We start from the raw sequence: 22316 nt of genomic DNA, 5'->3' as shown, positions 1-22316 counted from the left end.
TCAAGACTTCATCGTTGGAGAATTCAAGAAATCATTTTCTACCAACCTCAACTCAGGAGAAGAAGTTGATAGAGGCGGAGTAAACTCGAGGAGTTGAAAAACCTACGAAGGCTGTCCGGCTTAGTGATCAAGGAAGTCTTTGTGTAATTGAACTAAGAGTGATAGTGCAATCCTTCCATCAGTTGTGGAAGAAGAGTGGAGTAGGCAACGTTAGCCGAACCACTATAAAATCTCATGTCCATTCTTTCTCCTTACTTACGCTTTTCTTTTCTGCATTCATATCATTCCACTTATCACCGTTACCGAAAGTTTTTCTAATTACGCAAACCCGTGCAAAGTATTTAAAACGAATCTATCTTATCCGCTGCGCCAAGACACCGAAAGGTGACGATTAGGGCTTTTCACGAAAAGAGTCTATTCACCCTCCCCCCCCCCCCCTCTAGACTCTCATTTCATTCTATCGGGACCAACAAGTGGTATCAGAGCCAATACCTTGATCGGTAAAGGCTTTGCATTTACTGCCTGGTAGATCTCCTTTCAAAAAATCTCTTGAAAATCTTGCATATTTTCTTTGCACGCTTTTTACTCAAAAATGGAAAAGGAACATGCTCATTGCTCCAAACAACTTGCATTTAGTCTTGCTAAATTTGATGACTGGAAGTTAAGAATGCAGGCTCTCCTATGCTCTATTCACGATGAAATGTGGGACGTCATAACAACCGGACCAATCACAGTCATGATGGCGAATGCTCAAGCAGCCGCACAGGGTGTAGGAGCTCCACAGATGATACCAAAGCCAAAAGACCAGTATTCCACAGAAGAAAGAACAAGAGCAAATCTGGATAATGTGGCAAGAAATATTCTCTACACCTCTCTGGATGATTCCTTGTTTCCCAGGGTCCGAAAGTGCAAGAATGCCATGGAAGTGTGGAATGTCCTAATGAGTTTAGGAGAAGGAGACGAGCAAGAAAAGGACAACAAGCTGACAATGGCTATGAAAACATTTGAAGATTTCAAAATGCTGCCAAATGAATCAATCATGGATATGGAACTCAGATTCACCAGACTGATGGGCGACTTATCAGATCTTGGAAAAGAGCTTACCGAGAAGGAAATGAATCTGAAGATCCTTCGTGGTCTACCAAAATCATGGGAAATGAAGGTTATTGCAATGAGGGATAGTCGAGATATGAAAACAACAAGCACGACCAAAATTTTCAGTGATCTCAAAGCCTATGAGTTCGAACACGAACCAAAAGATGCCGAAGATTCAGAAACAAGAAACGTTGCTCTCGTGGCAAATCAATCAGCATCAACATCCAACAGGTCGAAACCTAACTCTTGTGATTTTTTATCTGATGAACAATATGCACTATTTGTCAGGAAAATGAAAAGGTTCATGAGAAAAAACAACTTTCAAGACCCACAACGTTCGAGCCACCGAAAGAAGCACGAGAACTTTCCTCAAACCTCAAAAACCGAAACCATGGACTCTCAGCTATTGTACTATAATTGCCGAAAGCCAGGACACTTCAAGGCGAACTGTCCGCATCCCATAGTAAGCAAACATCAAGATAACAATGTTACTACAAGTCCCTCAAAAGAGACTGGAGAAAGATATAAAAGAAGCGACAAGCCTGAATCATCAAACTCCAGAAAGGAAGGAAGAAGGAAGGCAATGGTAGTAAACGAAACTTCAGACATAGTCGCAACTGAAAGCAGTTCCTCAAGCTCTAGCTCAGAAGACGAAAACACTGATGAGGAGAAAGGACTGTTGTGCTTGATCAGTCAAGAGTCAGACGAACTATGCCTCATGGCAGATGAAGACGAGGTAAACTCTCATTCATCTTCTTGTTATTCAGTTGAGTCAAGTTTTGTGGGAAGTCTTACCTCCAATGAATCTGTCACCGAAATGATAAGGAGGTTCAATGTGATAAATAGCACTTACTCCAAACTCAAGGAGGAGAACTCTCGGCTCATGCTTAGCTACAATGAACTAAAACAAGTTCGTATTGAGAACAATGAGCTAGTCATTGCTAAGGAGCAGCTTGAGAAAGATGTTCTTGCTCTAAAGGAGCAATGCACAGCAAAAGAGAAGAGAGAGCAAGAACTGCTTGAAGTCTTGGATAAATTCAATAATTCATCCAACCTAATGGATAGAATGATGAATGAATCCAGACTGCCCGGGGAAAGAACTGGAATTGGTTTTAACCCCAGCTCCTCTTCACAAGTCGAATTGAACAAATCCACGAATGCATATTCACACGAAAGCTTCGAGGCCGCATTTGTTCAAGGACCCACCCAGGTGTCTGAGCCGATGATGGTAGTTAACAATGTCGAAACACCACAATCAACAAACCAACCGAAAGGTACGGCTGTACAACGAATTGTGGAATCTGGAAAAAAGAAATCTGGTAATGGCAATCCTAGACAAATCTATGTCAAAAGGAATGGACCAAATGGCAATAAACAGAATCTACGCCATAAAAAGGGTCAGCCTAATCAGAACACTCAATCCAATAAAAAGACGAATGTTAACCAGAGGCAATATCGTCCGAAATTCACACGAAAGAATCCTGCTCAAGGAATCTCAAAAAACGGACAAATCAGATAACCCGAAAGATCCTTCAAAAGATCCGGGTATGGCAATGGATGGACTGGGCCATCAGAAGAAGATTGGTTTGATTACCCATAACCTCTCCCTAGAGCAGTATTTGAAAATGTTCATCTGCGTAAACAAACCAATCATCTCAAGCATTATGAAAATCTTCCTCAGGAAGATCAACATAAGAAATATAATGCTAAAGCCTTTGCCAGCATCCATTATGATTATCGTACATCTAATGGATATAGAGGACCGAGGATGAGTCGTGGATACTCTAGGTTGATGTGGGTTCCAAAGTTGACTGCTAACCCCCAAGGACCCGAAACTAAATGGGTACCTAAAAACACATAATCTTTGATGCAGGAAAAACAAGTCATATGGTATATTGATAGTGGATGCTCAAGACATATGACTGGTGATAAAACAATGTTGAGCAACTTTAAGGAATTAGATGGACCCAAAGTTATCTTTGGAGGTGAAAATAGCGGCAAAACTCGTGGAAAAGGTGACATCATCAAGAAAGGAATAACAATACAAGATGTCTCTTATGTTGAAGGACTGAAGTTCAATCTCCTAAGCACAAGTCAATTTTGTGACAAAGGATACAAAGTAGAATTCCTCAAAGACGATTGCAAAATCGTGAACACGAAGGATGGCAAGACAGCTTTAACGGGTCAACGAAAGAAGAATATGTATGTATTATCTTTAAATTCTTCTAATGCTAACGTTTGTCTTGTAGCTAAAAATAATGCAGATCTCAACCAAGAATGGAACAACAAACTTAGTCATCTGAACTTGAAGACGATAAACAAGCTTGCCAAAAGAAATCTCGTAAGAGGGCTACCCGAAGCATCCTATACGAAAGATAAAATATGTGAGGCTTGTCAAAAAGGGAAGCAATTCAAATCATCTTTCAAGACAAAAGATGGGGATGCAAATTCTCGATCCCTAAGCCTTCTACATATGGATCTCTTCGGACCAGTAGATCCAGCAAGTTTGAGTGGAAGAAAGTATACTCTTGTTATAGTAGATGACTACACAAGATATACATGGGTGCTTTTCTTGAAAAAGAAGAATGAAACAGAAACAGCTCTTCCAAATCTTTTGAGACAACTTCAAACAGAAAAGGAGACCAAGATAATTCGAATAAGATCAGATCAAGGAACGGAAATTTGTCAACAAAGTCATAAAGGAATTCTGTGCACAAAATGGAATTTTCCATCAACTTTCGGCAGCACGAACTCCTCAGCAAAACGGAGTAGCCGAAAGAAGGAACAGAACCTTGAAAGAAGCTGCACGAACGATGATCTCTCACTCAGGACTACCTAAGAGATTTTGGGCCGAAGCCATAAACACGGCATGCTATACACAAAATAGATCCTTGACCAACAAATCTCACAACAAGACACCATATGAGCTATGGAAAGGTAAAACTCCTAGTATCGGTTATTTTCATGTCTTTGGTTGCAGGTGCTTCATACATAATAACGGAAAGAATCATCTAAGAGCTTTTGACGAAAGAGCTGATGAAGGGCTATTCATGGGATACTCCTCTGTAAGCAAAGCATTCAGAGTTCTAAACAAGCGAACAATGGTAATTGAGGAATCCATTCATGTCAAGTTTGATGAACAATCTGAGAAGAACCCATCTGGATGTAAAACATCAATCAAGTCAAGTCAAAATCCTCAGCAACCTGTTGACGAAGATATCTCAGACGAAGAAGACATACTTTCGTCCTACACGAAATATCAACTAAAGGTTCCTGAACCCGAACCTGTGTCTCAAGAAAAGGTTGGAATTCAACAGAATGATCCTTCAACTACCACAACATCTGAACCAATGATATACATTGATCTACCATATATTCCTGAAATGGATGCTCAAAATCAACAAGATGCTTTTGTACCGGACCTTTGGTGGTTAAAAGATCATCCATCAGATCAGGTTATTGGAAATATCCAAGAAGGTGTAAGAACAAGAGCCTCTTTGCACGAAAGTATGATGGCATGCTTCCTATCACAAATGGAACCAAAAACCATAGAAGAAGCCCTAAAAGACCCTGACTGGGTAATAGCCATGCAAGAAGAGCTCCATCAATTTGAGCGAAATGAGGTATGGGAACTTGTTCCGAGACCATCTCATCAGAATGTCATTGGAACTAAATGGGTGTTTAGAAACAAAATGAGTGAAGATGGGCTCATTGTTAGGAACAAAGCTCGTCTTGTTGCTAAGGGGTATTGCCAAGAAGAAGGCGTTGATTTTGATGAAACCTTCGCCCCTGTAGCTAGATTGGAAGCTATTCGCATATTCCTAGCTTTTGCAGCCTATAAGAACTTCAAAGTCTATCAAATGGATGTCAAGAGTGCTTTCTTAAATGGACTTCTTGAAGAAGAGGTCTATGTTGAACAACCACCTGGCTTTGCAATCAATAATGAGCTTGAAAAGGTGTATCATCTCAAAAAGACTCTTTATGGCTTAAAGCAAGCTCCACGAGCCTGGTATGATACTCTCTCATACTTTCTTATCAATTGTGGCTTCACGAAAGGAGTGGTTGATAAAACACTCTTTCGTATAAAAGATAATGAGCACATTCTATTAGTTCAAATCTACGTCGATGACATTATCTTTGGTAGCACGAATCCAATTTTGTGTAAAAAGTTCTCCAACCTTATGAAAGGCAAATTTGAGATGAGTATGATGGGTGAACTAAACTATTTTCTGGGTTTACAAGTCAAACAATGCCCAGATGGAACATTCATAAATCAAGCCAAATATACCAAGGACTTAATCCGAAAATTTGGCATTGATGGAAAAAGTTCGGTCAAAATTCCAATGAGCACATCCCTCAGAATGGATGTTGATAATGAAGGAAAAGATGTTGATCAAACAAACTTTCGAGGCATTATTGGTTCTCTTTTATACCTAACAGCAAGCAGACCTGACATTTCGTTTGTTGTTGGTGTATGTGCAAGATTTCAAGCTAAGCCGAAAGAAAGTCACCTAAGTGCAACTAAAAAGATATTAAGATATCTTAAGGGAACGCAAAGTGTCGGTCTCTGGTATCCGAAAGAAGGATCATTTGATCTAGTTGGATACTCAGATGCTGATTTCGCAGGGTGTCGAATTGATCGAAAAAGTACCTCAGGAACCTGCCAGTTCCTAGGAGGACGAATTGTGTCTTGGTTTAGCAAGAAGCAAAACTCTATTGCTACAAGTACGGCTGAAGCCGAATACATACCAGCTGGAAGCTGCTGTGCTCAAATCTTATGGATGAGACATCAATTGAGAGATTATGGCATAAATGCACGAGAAGTGAGCATAAAATGCGATAACACGAGTGCAATCGCCATTACGCATAATCCTATGCTACACTCTCGGACTAAGCATATTGACATTAAGTATCACTTCATTCGTGATCATGTCGAGAAGAAAGACATATCTCTTGAATATGTTAATACTGATGATCAACTTGCAGGTATACTCACGAAACCCTTGAGTGAAGCACGATTCTCCTCTCTAAGGCATGAACTCGGAATGATTGAAATGACATAAAGCCAAGAGAATCAAATCTGCAAAGATTCTTGCTCTCGAAAATCAAAAGATTTGATCCATCCTCACACGCAAGGATCTTTATAAATGAGGTACACTACGAGGATAAAATTTCATATCTAACAAAATCTCTAGTGTGTGTTTTTGCATGTGCAGGTATGAGTACGGGAAGCGAAAGAACCATTACGGAAGCACAAGAGGGAAAGAGTGAAATTATCAGTGAGCCACTTGTGACTGAGCAAGAGTTTAATCAGTTTCTTGAACGCGCTCAACTCATACAAAACCTTCTTTGTGACACAACCGATAATGAGTCAAGAGAATCTTTCCACTCAGTTGGCAACCCTATAGGGTATGTCAAGGAAGACAGTGTGCTGGAACAAAGTGATAGTTTTGACTACTCACCCTCAAGCACTCCTACCAAGATAGCATCCCCTCTCAAGTCCACCGCAAGCAGCAAGAAAAAGAAAGCCTGAATAACTTTGTTAGGCCACGGTGACAAGTTGTGATGTTATCATGTTCATGATCTTTTAATTTATGACTTTATCTTTCGTTATCTTTTCAAAATGATGTCAGTATCTAAAAGATTTTGTTAAGATTCGCACGATATCTCTTGTCTATAAATTACTATTCCATTTCATGAAGCTTCACTCACTCACAAGTCCTTAGAAAAGGAAAAAGATTGCAGGAATGGACAAAGGAAAAGGAAAGATCGATGAAGTTGAAAAAAGGGCTAAACGTCTAAAACATCACATGCAAGAAGCTAGCAAGCTACCGAATGCCACCATCCTTAGGCTAGAAGAAGATGGGGAAAGGGTCATTGTAACTTACTCCATGCCTAACACAGCACCAAAGGATAAGGAAACTCTTGACAAACTGGTCAATGAGTCCAGGGCTAAGAAGGCATACTGCATGGAACAAGCCACACGGCTTGCTAAAGAGAGAATTCTGATGATGAAAAGCTCTCACTGGCAATCTTCTCATGAAGTTTCTCAATCTAGTGATCAATCTTATGAAGATTTCACTATGGTTCACTCTCGGTCCTCAACTCAGTCACCCGAACCCTCTCTCTCACTTGAGGAGCTGGATGAATATTCAAAGATGGCAAATCTAACTGATGTTACCGAAGAGATGACTCGTCTGGAACTTCATGTGCCTTATCGTTTTCTCTAAGTTGTTATATGCTGTACTTTCGTGACCTGGAATCCTCTTCTCTCTATTCCTTGTGATCTAATAAAAATGCTATCCTTTCGTACTTAGAATGAATGCATCTCTTGACTATGCTTAACTTTATCTGTTTCTTGTCCAAAATCACAGGAAAACTCATCACTCATATGTATTCTGGTCAAAAAGGGCCATAAATTTTTTATGCGTTACATATCTTTTTAAGTTCATTGAAGTTGGAGCTTCATAAAGAAACAAGTTAACAGTCAAAGTCTTGTTAGGAATTGATTACCCCCTTGAACATATCTATGAGCATTTATTGCGACGTTGAAATCAATGTGTAACTGACACATGAGCTATGTGGATCTCTTGCTATAAAAGGAGGTGAATTCTTCACGAAATATTCATCCTTCTTTCCTTCACCATGGCTCCAAAGAAACCTTTTACTAGAGGTGACTCTCACAAGAGAAGAGAGGCTGCTAGGCGTATCAGGGAAGAACAGGGTGATCTTTACCCTGGTAACAGTCCACAAGCTCCTGTGGACCTCCTCTCTGATTCAGACTCATCTCTTCAATATGATGAGATGGTTGGCTTCATTGTTGAAAAATCTGAAAGTGAGGAAAGACCCTCAAAAGAACCTGCTCAGGCCATCCCAGATGATCCCAGCAAGTGGGTTGATCGAGATTACATGGCTTTTCTGGCTCAAGAGGACTTAGAGGAGAAATATGATAAGGAGGAAGAACCTGAATCCTCATCTGGTTCCAACTATCCACGAACCGGGAAGTGGTTCAAGCAGATGTTGGGAAATCTGAAAAAGGGAAAATTTGAGTCGTCAGGAGTCAAGAAAAACGAGGGGAAGAAAAATTGATCCTTTGGTTGTTGTATATTATCTTATGTACTTTCTTCTCTCGGGTCTATGAATAATATAATTTTATTTGCTCTGGCTTCCTTTTGAACGAGACTTTATGTGTCTCATTTATCATCTGTCTAATATCTTGAATCAAGGACAACTTTCTTGAAAAGAATATATTCCCTAAGGCGTGCCTTGGTCAAGTCATTCAGACACATCTTTTGAGAGGCTCAATTCTCTATTTAACGGACCCTCTCAATCTTCTATGGACTCACTTATCTCTTACTTCAAACTCATGGATAAAGGGAAAGAAATGGCCCTCACATCCAAGAGTTTATCTGAGCCCGAAAAAATGTCTCAACATGTTCTTGGAAACTCAAATGAGAAAGGTTCACCATCTGGGAAGGAACCAGAAATCTCAGAGTTCTACTCTCTTGTTCAACTCACACCTCTTCTGAAATATGAAGAGAAGTATCGTGCACTGTATGCTTATGCTAAAGCCAAGGTTTTGGCTGAGCTAGATGACATGGAGAGACGAGGTCTCTCTAGAGAAACACTGGGAGCTGACCATGAAACTCTCATTGCTGAAGTTTTTGCTCATGAGATCCGAAAGAAAGAGTACCTTGAGCATGCACGAAAGAAGAAGGGCAACGTTGAGTAAAAGCTTGCCTGCCTGCTAATACACGAGAGATTGTAATCTTTTCTGTTACGTACGTTCAGTGTAATAAATCTCTCGGGTGATGTACTCTTGATGTTGTAAGAAGGATTTGTTTGACTTTATTTGTCTTTCAGATCTTGTGTTATGATAAAATTATCTTTCTTCGGGTTTGGAATCGTGTCTAAGACGTTTCTTTCTTAACTTCCAATCCAAACCGTTTAGATGAATCATAATGAGGATCATGTGGCCGAGAGAAATGGTCCACTATCCCACTCTGTCTGACACAGATTGAGACGTGCATTTAATGCACCCATAAACACTCAAGTACTTTTCTCTCTCTTCATTTAATGAAGGAATGATCGTTTTTGATCTGCACACGATCTTATCACTCTCCCATGTTGATCAGTTACCATATTGGAGAAGAGGAACCGGTAGTTCTTTTGAAATTCAAAGTGATCCATTGCTAAATGGGCTATCCATAACCGGTAACCCGGTGCTTGCTAAAACCCTACTTAAACCTTCCTCTCTTCAAGCATTACCTTTTACACTTTTCTCTCTCTCATTCCTCTCAATCCTCTGTCTCTCTCAATCCTCAACAATGGCGGATCATCCACAAACATCACCAACTGATAAAGAACCAGAAACACCTTCCACTATGGAAATCCCAAGCTTTCCAACAGAAGATCTAAGGTTCATTGAATCCAGAGTACCATTCATCGTCGGCGGCAGTATGTGGGACGCGCATGGTTTCCTTGAATATATCTTGGACAGAAGATTTGGTGAAAATATCATACATCTCCTCACCGAAACAGGATTATATGGCTTCATCACACATCTATATACGATATGGCACCCAGTTGACGTAACTCAGTTCTATTTGAATGCCTCAATATCCTCTGATTATCTGACCATTACTTCCAGAGTCAATAATCATCATGTGGTCCTTACCTCGGAGGACGTTCGATCAACATACGGGTTTCCACAGAGAGATGAGACTTACAAGTCTGATATTATCTATTATCATATCGACCCAGAGGACTTCTATGAATCTATCAAGAACAACCACGCCCCCTCCAAGGCAGAAATCTCTTGGCCTTTAAAGAAGAAATGGTTCAGACTAGATTATGAGTTCACTGTTGATATCTTCAATAAAATTGTCGATCACAAGACATCGGGCACTGATGATGTGACGAAGGAGAAGTTGAAAATGCTGCATGCCTTCTTGAATGGATTTAAAGTCGATTGGTCAAAGATCATATTCAACAACATTGTTCACACCATCACTTTTCATCGGAAGAGTCCAGGAGACATTGCAAAGAAGTTAGGGTACAGCTTTGTGATAAGCCATCTTCTTGCAACGAAAGGAGTTATTTTGCGCCCAGGAATTCGGCCTGGACAAAAAGCATGTCACATGAAACAGAAACCATCAGGGTACGACAAACAGAAGGCTTTAGAGTTGGGTATTCCTATTGAGCAAGTGAAAACCAAGAGGAAGTCAAGAACCCCTAAGGTTTCGGAGGATGATCAACCCAAGCCAAAACGACAAAAGCGAGAAAAACACTCCTCTCGGAGTAAGGTAAAGAAGACAGAAGCTACTTCATCTGTTCCAGTTCCTCCGAAATCTCCGCAAGAGGCGAAAGATCCTACTTCACCTTCTCCTCTACCAGAAACAATCATTGTCAAAGATTCATCTGAAGACGATGACAATCTGATTCTCACAAGACTTGGCAAAAAGAGTCACTTTCGGTCTCCTGTCAAATTAAAGTCTTCCCAGGTAAAAAGTTTAACACCGAAAGAAGTTGACACGAGAGAAGCATCTCCACAGGGGGAAGAAGTCACGAAAGAAGCTCTCTCTTAGGGGGAAGCTCAGCCGAAAGTTACTCTTCCAGAAGGATTTTCTGATGCTCAAGAACCCGAAACTGATCTCGGTTCTCTTCAAGACCACCATCCACAAGAACCTACTTTGGCAGATCAACTCCTTCGTGAGCTGACACAAGAACCTGCTAATGTAGATATGGAGGCCAGTCGCTTAAGTCTTCCACAAGAACCTGGGTCACCAGAAAAGACGAAAGAGGCGACTGATGCTTTGATCGCTTTGCCTTGTTTGCCACAAGAACCTACCAATACAGGGCAGGTAATTCTGACACAAGAACCTGTGTTGGTAGACGAGACAGCAGTTGTACAGGTACAAACTCCGGACATCCCGAAACCATCAGCTCCAACTCCAGAAGTAAAAGTTCCTCAACCTTCACCAGATCAATTGCTTAGAGAATCCATTGAAAGGGATTACAAACGAGTCCTACAGTGGCAACAATGGCGCACTGCTCCCCTAAGGACGTTCCTTGAAACATTTGAAGCAATGCAGGACGAAGAAATCTTTGCACTTGAATGGATTGGCACTGATGATGTTTCCAAAGCTCTTCGAATTGAAGAAATCAATCGAGTCTTCTCTTACAAGATGACAAATCGCACTCTCGGGAGAGATAAAGCTTCAATCTGCATCGAACTTAACAAGCCACCCTTGGATCCAGTTTTTGAAGAAGAATTGAAGCAACTTCGATATGCCATGTTGCTATCAAAGATCAAGACCACGTTAGAGAAGGAACACCAAAATGATCCAAATTGCAATGTCAGTGGCACGAAGGATGAGCTTGGACAAGAGATTAAAGACGACGAGAGTAATGAAGATGAAGATGAAGATGAAGATGATAATGATGATGATGTTGGCGATGCTGACGATGAGAATGATGATGATGATGACGATGGTGATAATGATGACCAGTTGGGTAATGAAGGTGCTCAAGAAGCCGACCCCGAAGACAGTCATACATTCTTAATCGGTCCTGACTATGACACCTATCCTCAAAGATCTCCCCTAAGAAAACTACCCTCTGACAGTGATGACTCGGAAGAAGTTTCCACTAACCATCCAGAAGACCTGTCTCGTGCCATCGTTCCACAGATTCAACCCATGGACGAGACTCCAATCATGCAAGAGAAAGCAAAAGTGCGTGAGGGCAAACTGGAAGCCTCACCAATTCATCTTAGCTCAACAAGTGGTGGAAAAAGGGAAGCACCACCTCAAGATGAATATATGGACACAACGCCAACAAACATTGAAGAAGAATCTGCTGCAGAGTCCCCACGGACCATCATGAACCTTATGAGGGAAACTGTCCATTTAGCCGAAACCATCCACATGCAATATCTGGCTCTACGGGAAAAGGACACGAAAGTTTTGGATGATTTGTGCAAAAAGGTTGACTCTTTGATAGCTGCACAATCTCTACCTCAGCCTCCACCTCCAGAACAGACTCAACCGCAGCAACAAAGCCAAACAGATCACAAGATCCTTGAGAGAATGGCAAAGAAGCTCCACGATCTTGAAACTGCTCTGAACAAAGTTGCACGGCAACAACACGAGATCAAACATTCTCATTTTGGTCTATTGATTTGGCTTGCACAAAGATTGACACATATCAAGACAATTCATACCAACTGGGAGAATATGCACTTCAAATTCTCGGTTACGCCCAGGATATCTTGAATGCGATAAATAAGGTTTCCTCTATACCTCCTACCTCTTGTGCTGATGATGCCAAAAAGGGGGAAAAGAGAAATGATGACAAAGATAAGGATGATGATCAGTCGAGAGATAACACAAAAGATCAAACTCGTGAAGCAAGACACTCTCCCTCTCGGACACCAAGAGACTCTGTCCAAAGGAACACGAATCCATCTCATCCACCTTCCAAGTCTCGTGGTTACCACTCCTCGAAGCAAAGATATCATGGTCGATACCAATCATTTGGTTCTGAAGCCAAATACATCTTCACAGGACTGCCAAAGAGAGAACAGACGAAACTAAGGCAGAAACTTATGAGAGACAACAAAGTAACTATGGATGGCATAGGAAACTTTGTGGACTTCGTCCAATATGAAGAAGGCAGTGGAAAACGTTTTAAGGGTTGCAATAATCCTATTTGGTTGAAAAAAAAAAAAAGACAATTATACAAGACAAAATCACATGAGCACTCAAAACGAGAGAATCAAAAGAGCAAACAAAGAACTATGGAAGAAGCATGATGAAGAAAGAAAAAGAAGAGAAGATGAAGCAATGGAAAGAGAAAGGATCAGGAATCTCATTGAAGACCTTTCTAATGTAACCAAAGACCCCCCACAGAATGTCATGCACAATGCAGCTTTCAAAGTGCACAAGGAATCAGGAAAGAGCTACCAAGAAGGCATGAATTCGTTTGAACTGATCTCGTGGTGGAAGTCTGGAATTGTTGAAGGAAGCAACATTCGGGAAGCCTATAACAATTACACTGGCATGAATATCAAAGGAGAACATGAAGAGCTTGTCAGGTCTAATCCTATTAAAGTCTTCAGAGCAAAAATCAATGAGAAAATAGACTTCAACCAGATGTTAAAGCAACAAAAGGAAAGGGATGACCAAAAATCCAAGGAAGCTGAACAACAGAAATCAAAGCTCTTAGAAATGTAAGTTAACTTTCATTCTGTTTTTCTTCATAAAGTTTTTGTAATGTTCACATCTTTATATTTGAAACTCTCATTGTCACACATCTCGTGTCACTTGTCTGAGTTACTTGTCCTTGTCTCGCTTATTAACGCTTTAATCTAGAAAAAGACTTGTAAACTCTCAAGTATGGCTGTCCTTATAATAGAAAAATCCTTATGGAACTTTTATCAGCCTTATAAGAAGAGTATAGGTTTTGGCATTATCAAAAAGGGAGAAATTGTTAGGAACATTGTATTAGGATTTTGATGATACCAATGTAATGTAGAAAAGTAGACCCCTAACCATTAGCTTTTTCAATCGCTGCTTTCGTCCTAGACGAGAGCTGTCATAACTCCTCTGTAATTCGTGTTAAGCTAGACAAACACACGAAAATGAGTTATGACTAGATGTTAGGGTCTCCAAGGCGAAAGAAGACACGAGACATGAAGAACAACAACGAGAGTCAAGCAGGAGTTGTCAACAAACACGAAAGGACAGTTTTGTTAAAAGACGATCCTTATCAAGCATTACTTCTCTTCAACAACGACAAGAATGTTCTACCTGTCTGATTTGACAACATCCTAGGACAATAAGGACTTCATCTTATGGGACACACTTTTCAAGAAGCATTAAATGAAGATGTACCATCTCCTGGAGCTAAAGGACAAAACCCTAATGCTTTCCACACCTTCAACGGCTACATGGTACAACCTCATAAATGGAGCATTTAATGCATGAAGCTCCCCGGTCCTTGTCCAATGGTTAAAAGGTTCGAAAATTTCATCCCCCTCCAACGGATGAATTTTCATCACCTATATAAACCCACCTTCATCAACTAAGAAGGTGCTAGTTCATTCTCACTCGACTTACTTACTTGCAAAAGCTCTTGAAACGCTGACCATTTACTAAAAGCTTTTGTGAACCAGTACTGAGGTGCTAAGTTACTTGAAGAAGATTATTGATCTTTTTCTTACACCTCAAAGGAAGTCTTGCCATTTGTTTGAAGCCATCATATCTCAGAGTCAAGACTTCATCGTTGGAGAATTCAAGAAATCATTTTCTACCAACCTCAACTCAAGAGAAGAAGTTGATAGAGGCGGAGTAAACTCGAGGAGTTGAAAAACCTACGAAGGCTGTCCGCCTTAGTGATCAAGGAAGTCTTTGTGTAATTGTACTAAGAGTGATAGTGCAATCCTTCCATCAGTTGTGGAAGAAGAGTGGAGTAGGCAACGTTAGCCGAACCACTATAAAATCTCGTGTCCCTTCTTTCTCCTTACTTACGCTTTTCTTTTCTGCATTCATATCATTCCACTTATCACCGTTACCGAAAGTTTTTCTAATTACGCAAACCCGTACAAAGTATTTAAAACGAATCTATCTTATCCGCTGCGCCAAGACACCGAAAGGTGACGATTAGGGCTTTTCACGAAAAGAGTCTATTCACCCCCCCCCCCCCTCTGGACTCTCATTTCATTCTATCGGGACCAACAGGATGCAATGCATGGACTATCGTCAACATACCAAGAAGATCAAGCGAAATAAGTCCCGCGAGCCCCTCTCTGATAAGGAAACAAAGAAAGTAGAGCCTATGGAATTGGATCGAACGAGAAGGATGAGATTGGGTTCTAATGGATTATATGAATCCTGGGGTTCAGATTATACAACCCAAATATATGATTGAATATAATAAATAAATAATGAAACGATAATATGGGTAGAAATAATATACGAATTAGCGTCACATGGACGAATATTGCATTAATTGAGTGTGTAGTGCTATTACAGAGGTCCGGGACATGTAATAACAAGACAATTATAGCAAGAAGGTAGAAGATGCCTTGATTAGGACATCAAGGAAGAAATTTATAGCCAATGTCTCCATAACAACCCCGGAGAAACCGTTGGAGATGCCCCCAACCGCCTTGGGTCGCAACAATAGCCGCATGACTCGGGCAATGCGGAGACCTCGTCCCTGGCCGAGCTCCGCTAACCCCATGTAGGCCGACCCTGGGTGACCGAGCGCGCGCTGGCCGAGCCCGTGGTGGCCGAGCCTACGTGGGCTGACCCCGGGGTCCGAGCCCCTATTGGCCGACCCTGGGGTAGCCGACCCCAAGGTGGCTGAGGACCCCGGGGTGGTAGTCGAGGACCCCGGGGTGGTAGCCGAGGACCCCGTGGTAGTAGTCGGGGACCCATGGTAGTAGTCGAGGACCCCGTGGTAGTACCGAGGACCCCATGATAGTAGTCGAGGACCCCGTGGTAGTATCGAGGACCCCGTGATAGTAGCCGAGGACCCCGTGGTAGTAGCCGAGGACCCTAGAGAGGCAGACCCCTCCATGGTTTGTCCGGCCGCGTGCGTAGTCAAGTCCTATTTTAATTTGAAATTCCTATTTTACCATTCTATTATTAAATTGTTTGTTAAGTTTTCCGTTAGCTGCAAACCGTATATTAACGCTGGGGACCAAACTCGTCGCTTCACTCATAATTGAGGGACTAAACTCGGTTACGATCATAACTTAGAGACTGATTTGAGTCGGAACTTGATTATAACTCAGGGACCAAAGATGTAATTTTTTCAAATATTTTTGTTGTATTATTTAGTAACACACCGTACCTTTCCATCTTCGTTTCTTAGATCTTTAAATCTTTTATCGCGTACCTTTCTTTCGTTTATTAAATCCTTTGCACTAAATTAACACTAATCATTCAGTTTCTGTTAGGCTTGGTAGGCTGGTAGCTTGAAAATATAATAACAAAAATAAAAAAAATTAATTGACCGTCATTTTAGGATCACTAGCTAGTAAGTCAACCAATCAATCATTCAACTACGAATATTAAAATTTAGTAGGAACCTTAGTATTAAGTCTTGCATTCAAGATACACACGCTTTTTCAAATATACATTCAATGTGTTAGACATGTTATTCAGTTTCTTTTTATACATACTGTAGTTTCATTTCAGCAAAACTAAAGTATCACTTCAATTCAATTACAGTTCTATTTGACAATATATACTCAAAATGTGAGACATGTTATTCAGTTTCATTTTATACATACTGCAGTTTTATTTCAATACAACTAAAGTATCATTTCAATTCAATTACAATTTAATTTGATAATATAAACACAAAAATGTGAAACAAGTTATTCAGTTTTAGTTTAGATACACTGTAGTTTAATTTTGTTATTAATACACAAAAATTACGTAATTTGTTAAAATTTAACGATTACCATTTCTTTACCTACCTTAAAAAACAACACTATTTTCGGACCACGGTCCACGGTATAACAACCCAATCATTATTGTATGGACCATGGTCCACACAAGTTGTGTGAATCATATTTTGTTTATGATAAAATAATGTACATTCAGTACAAAAATAATGTACATTGTATTTAGGGGATGTACATTATTTTTATTCTTAGTGTACATTATATTATATAATGTACATTCAGTACAAAAATAATGTACATTTAGCATCTTAAAATGTATTTTTTGTTATGGTCCAGATAACATTGTATGGACCATGGTCCACACAATAATTTGCCATAACAACCGATATTTTCCCAAACGTTAATGACAACAGAAATAAGAATTATAAGATGTCCCATTACGAGTGTAATAAATATTTTTTTATTGTATTAATCAATTTTGGACATACAGTATATTTGACTATGTAATTATTTCTACTAGGAGTGTACGTGATTTCGATTGGATTGACTTTCGTAAATTTGAAAACCAAGTGGATGAAAACAATAATTCACAAAACAAAAACAAAAAAGTCAAACCAAGAATCCATTCTTTCATATCAATTGATTTTTATTTATTTTTTTTAATTTTAAAAATAAAGTTAAATAGACTACGGCTAAACTTATTCCTATAAATGTACCATTTGCAAGATGAGGTGGCTAATGCGACATATATATATATATATATATATATATATATATATATATATATATATATATATATATGGGTGTTGCTATTTGCACCACCCTTTGACTAAAATGAGGTATAAAGTACATTGAAAATATAAAAAGATTGTAATTTATAATAAATATATAGGTGGTGCAAATAGCCTAATGGGTGGTCAAAATGCTATTTGCACCACCTTATTAAAACTGCATTTATTAGATTTAAGTAATAATAAATTAATTCAAAATTTAATTCAAAAAAAAAAAAAAAAAAAAAAAAACAAGGAAACCATCGCCTTTTCCGGTGAGAAGGTAGCCCAGTGGGCCGCCTTCTCGCCGGAGAAGGCAACCCACACAGGAAACATAACCCCGAATGGCTAAAATAAATATGGTGGATTCCAAAGTGTCACTGCATGGAAAGTGGACACCAAGATAGGAAAACCGTCTTTGTGGAGTGCATTTCTCTCCCATAGAGACTCGCTGTCCGCGTTAGCGATTTAAGCTTGCCGTATGTCACCAGTATTTTGTAATTCATTTCTTTCATTTAAAATATGTAGTCTTAGTATTCCAATGTTATATTCTAATTTAATATATTATATTATTTCAATTTATCCGTGTCAGACTTTTAGGACTTTGTTTTTAGAAATGTTGTATTTCAATTAAATATGATATATTATTCCCATTTATCTATGTCAAACTTTTAGGACTTTGTTTTTAGCAAAGTCCTATTCGGACTTAGTAGTCCGTGAGTTTTAACACTTTTAATTGACCCCGTTTGTCATTTTGTGTGGCTGTAGCAATCAGAATTCATCTGATTGCTACAGTCATACGGAAAAAAAAAAAAATTGTTATATATGTAGATTAAAAATCTTTTATGACATTATTTAATTAAAAGTGTTATTTTGATGTACTTGTAAGTGAAAAAAAAAAAAGAATTTACTAGACTGTTGAACTAAAACATTCGATTTTATTAATGATTTAAATTTGGACATTGCATAGAAGAGTGTGTTGTCTTTCGACAATACTTACATTTTGTTCTGCGATTGCTACTAAAGTCCATTTCATTGGGAAATCTTGTTGTTCGTCGTTGGCCTCTTTGTGTTCGTCGCTTAGCGTTAATAGGCGGAAGGTAAGTGATATGATTTGTCCACTGAGTATTTTCGGCCAACGGATAGAAATTACCTGCGTAAGCATTCCTATAGTTTTGGACGGAGTAAACTTGTGGGACGAATTGGTAAAATGCCTCCCTTCGGAAATTACAAGCTGCTATCACATGTGCACACGGTATTCCGTCCACGTTCCACTTGCCGCAGTTGCATGTTCGTTCATCCAAATTGATGTGAAAATGATGGTGCAGACCGTGAGCCATGTATCCAGAAATTATAGCAACGCCGTAAATGCCAAGAGTGTCATTATATCTTTCAATGCTTGCATTTTTTACTCATTTTCTCTAGCAACCAAATCTTCATGAATCTTTGGCGTGAAAAGCATTTGCTGTTGATGCAGCATCTCCCCCGCAGTACGCCTATCGGCAAACATTGTCCGTAACTTGTGAAAAGTTATTCGTGCGCTTGCCGTGACAGGCAACATTTGGCAACTCTTAATCGAGTTATTAAATGACTCAGATAGATTGGTTGTCATAATGCCGTACCGATGACCCCCCATCGTGACATAATGTCCATGCCTCTTCATCGAGTTCTGCCAGATAGTTGTATGCATTGGGCCAGTTTTGTTGGATGGTCTGCATGTTTTCATTGAATTGATTTGTTGTAACAGCAGTACCAGCTTCCCAAATCAATCTACGTAACCACCGATTTCTGCTGACCTTTGTCAGGACATTGCTCCGAAGGTGTCTAAGGCAATACCTATGTTTCACTCGGCCATGCAATTGTCTGACGTTCTTAAACGCCGCATCAATTCCAGCATGTCTATCCGAAACGATGCACATTGAATCGTAATCGGGGAAGACATGTTCAGCGAGTAGTCGTAGAAACCAAGTCCAGCTAGCATTATTTTCCGAGTCAACTATTGAATAAGCCAGTGGATATATTTCTTTGTTTGCAGTGTATCCGCATGCTAGAAGGAGATGCCCTTTGTACCGATTGTACAAATGTGTACCATCAATACAAATAACTGGGACGCAGGAGCGGAATCTATCAATTGCCGACATGAAAGCCCAGAATGCATACTTGAAATGCATGTATTCAGAACCACGTAGTTCGGAAGGAATACACTCCATCTCAACAATCGTTCCCGGGTTGGACACTTGCAAGTTACACAAGAATTGTGGGAGATCATTGTAGGACTGTTGGAAATTCCCGTACTGCATTTCAATGCATTTTTGTTGGGCGTACCATGCCTTCCTGTACGAAATGTCCACACCGTAATGTTGACTCACATCAACTTGGATGTGTTTGATTTTGTACTGTGGGTCAACAGCGATCTTTTGGAAAATCAAATCGCTAATTAGTGCGCTATTGCACATTCTGTATGCCCCTCCTTGGTTGTATTGTACTGTGCAGTCATGTGTATCAAAGAACTTTGTCACCATCCATTGAGAAGATACCCCATGCAATTTCCTTGCAGATAATGTCCAGCCACAAGAAGGAATTGCATTGAAATTTTGACACAAGACTTTCCAATTATTTTTTTTCTTGTGATTCGTTATGAAGCTCCGCCTCTGATGAATACTGTATGTTGATACAGCTTTTTTTAGTGTGGGAAAATCTGGGAAAACCATTCCGATGCAAATGACATTTGTTGAGGGGTCATATGACATCATTTCTTGGTCATCCCTCTCTGTAAACCCGTGGCTGAATGTCGTTGTCATTTGTGGTATTGGAGAATGGTAGAAAGGAATAGCAGAATCAGGGACAGTTGTACTTCGACCACCATATTGTTGAGCAGTTTGTCCCATAGTCTGGAAGTTAACTGCAACTGTGTTCATCTATGTCCTCGTCCGTAGTATAGTCATTGCTTGATGGTATTGACTCAGGTACATAACTCTCATCTGTCTCTGAAGAAGTTTCCACGATCGTTGAAGAAGATGGTGTGGCATGAGAAGTATAACTCCCGAAATAAGAGGCCATAATAAAATATTGAATCAAATTGTGTTGGTGGGTATTGAAAAATTGGTTGTGGTGTGTATGGTAAATAGAAAATTTGGATTTGGATCTTGCTTGAACAGTGGTGAGCCTGAAAAAAAAATGAACACATGCGGAGGGTAAATAAAGGGGAAGAAGCAAATGGACTCAGCTAGTCCAACTGTTAATTATTTTTAATTTTTATTGAAGTTGCACTCCCCTAGTCCTACTGTTATTTATTTTTTAAATTTTATTTGAAGTTGGACTCCCCTAGTCCAACTGTTTAAAGTTTCCATCCATATTTTATGTTCAGTTAATGATAATACAGTTAATGATAATAAGCATACATTTGCGCAAATTTTTTTTTTTTGAGAATATTTTGTTTGAAATAGAATATTTATATTCAATTAATTATAATAAGCAATCATAGTAATTTTTATTTTTTTTTAACAATACACATTGAAGTAATGATATAAGGATACATAGTAATTTTTATTACTTTGAAAGTAGATGTTTATATTCTTCAATGATTGCATAACTCTCATAGCATGTTCATGAGTCTCCCGTGCTATTTCGTGCTGCATACGTTCAAAAATCTCGACCTTAGAAGTTTTTGTACATTGTGATTTGTGGTACTACTTGAACTGCATTGTCTTCCGACATAGTTTTGTTGATTGTTTATGAATTTGTTGAAAGCTTGAATGGCTTCATCTTTACTGGTATATGATTTATATAAATTGTCGCTAAATCGATGCACTTGAGCTTTTGCATCCTCTCAGTTTTCATATATTCCCGGTTGTCGACCGATAAACATAACATATGTCTTCACCTAATATTCAATATCTTGTTAGGGGAGTACTATTAATATAATGAAGACAAATCAAAGTGAAGAGTACGTACCATTGTAGTTTAAATCACAAGCTTGATGACTTGGTTGAAGTGGTAAAACTACAAACGATATGCTTATTGATGAGCAAAATAGATGTTTCCTCCTTTCCAATATGGTATTCAGGAAACACATAAATTGTATGGTCTTCACGAAACAAAGAAATTGATGGGGCTTTAAATAAGGGTATTGAATAATCGGTATGGAGTAGTCAAACTACAATTCAATATTTATTGTTTTAAATATTTAAATATTTATTTTGACATGCTACTATATCACACTTTTTTTTGAGAGAAGATATATGTTTTGGGAGAAGATATGAGGATAAAGTTGGACTTCCCTATACAAGTCAAACTTTACAATATAATCTGCAAATTTTTTTCGAAAAAAGTGTTGTCATTTGAAGTAAAGTTGCACTCCCCCACTCCAACTTTACAATACAATCACAAATTTTTTTCGGAAACATGCATGCAGAGGCATGCACCAACTTTATTGTTTCGAAAATTGGATGCACAAAATTCGGTTGGTCAAGTAAAACTTTAAGTGTTTTCAAAAAAAAAGTAATTTTAAGTCACACTTTACAAAAGAATCTGCAATTTTGTGTTGAAAAAAAGTGTTGTCATATGAAGTAAAGTCCCATTCCCCCAATCCAACTTTACAATATTTTTGAAAATAAACTGCACCAACTTTATTGTTTCGGAAATTGGATGCACAAAATTTGGTTAGTCAAGCCAAACTTTAAGTCACAGTTTACTTTATTGTTTCGAAAATTGGATGCACAAAATTTGGTTAGTCAAGTCAAACTTTAAGTCACAGTTTACAATAGAATCTGCAATATCGAAAATTGGATGCACAAAATTTGTTTAGTCAAGTCAAACTTTAAGTCACAGTTTACAATAGAATCTGCAATTTTGTTTTGAAAAAAGTGTTGTCTAAAGTAAAGTTGCACTCCCCCAGTCCAACTTTATAATATTTTCGAAAATGAGAAGTAAAGTTGCACTCTCCCAGTCCAACTTTACAATATTTTTATTGTTTCGAAAATTGGATGCACAAAATTTGGTTAGTCAAGTCAAACTTTAAGTCACACTTT

The 22316-nt window shown here is 39.0% G+C and overlaps 1 protein-coding gene across 1 annotated transcript; it reads right to left on the bottom strand.

The window, feature by feature from the left end:
* Window positions 1–18878: 18878 nt before the first annotated feature.
* On the bottom strand, window positions 18879–20204 carry LOC109154291. The gene has a single exon (XM_019302116.1). It carries the CDS (start codon window positions 20202–20204, stop codon window positions 18879–18881), a length of 1326 nt encoding a protein of 441 aa, XP_019157661.1.
* Window positions 20205–22316: the final 2112 nt, after the last annotated feature.

The sequence above is a fragment of the Ipomoea nil genome, unplaced genomic scaffold (genome assembly GCF_001879475.1).
Source record: "Ipomoea nil cultivar Tokyo-kokei standard unplaced genomic scaffold, Asagao_1.1 scaffold2616, whole genome shotgun sequence".
NCBI classification, from domain to species: domain Eukaryota; kingdom Viridiplantae; phylum Streptophyta; class Magnoliopsida; order Solanales; family Convolvulaceae; genus Ipomoea; species Ipomoea nil.
This window is presented reverse-complemented; position numbering and strand designations above follow the sequence as displayed.

What these genes read in the sequence shown, in the direction of transcription:
- LOC109154291 (XM_019302116.1), bottom strand. Translation starts at nt 20,204, where the DNA reads ATGAACACAGTTGCAGTTAACTTCCAGACTATGGGACAAACTGCTCAA.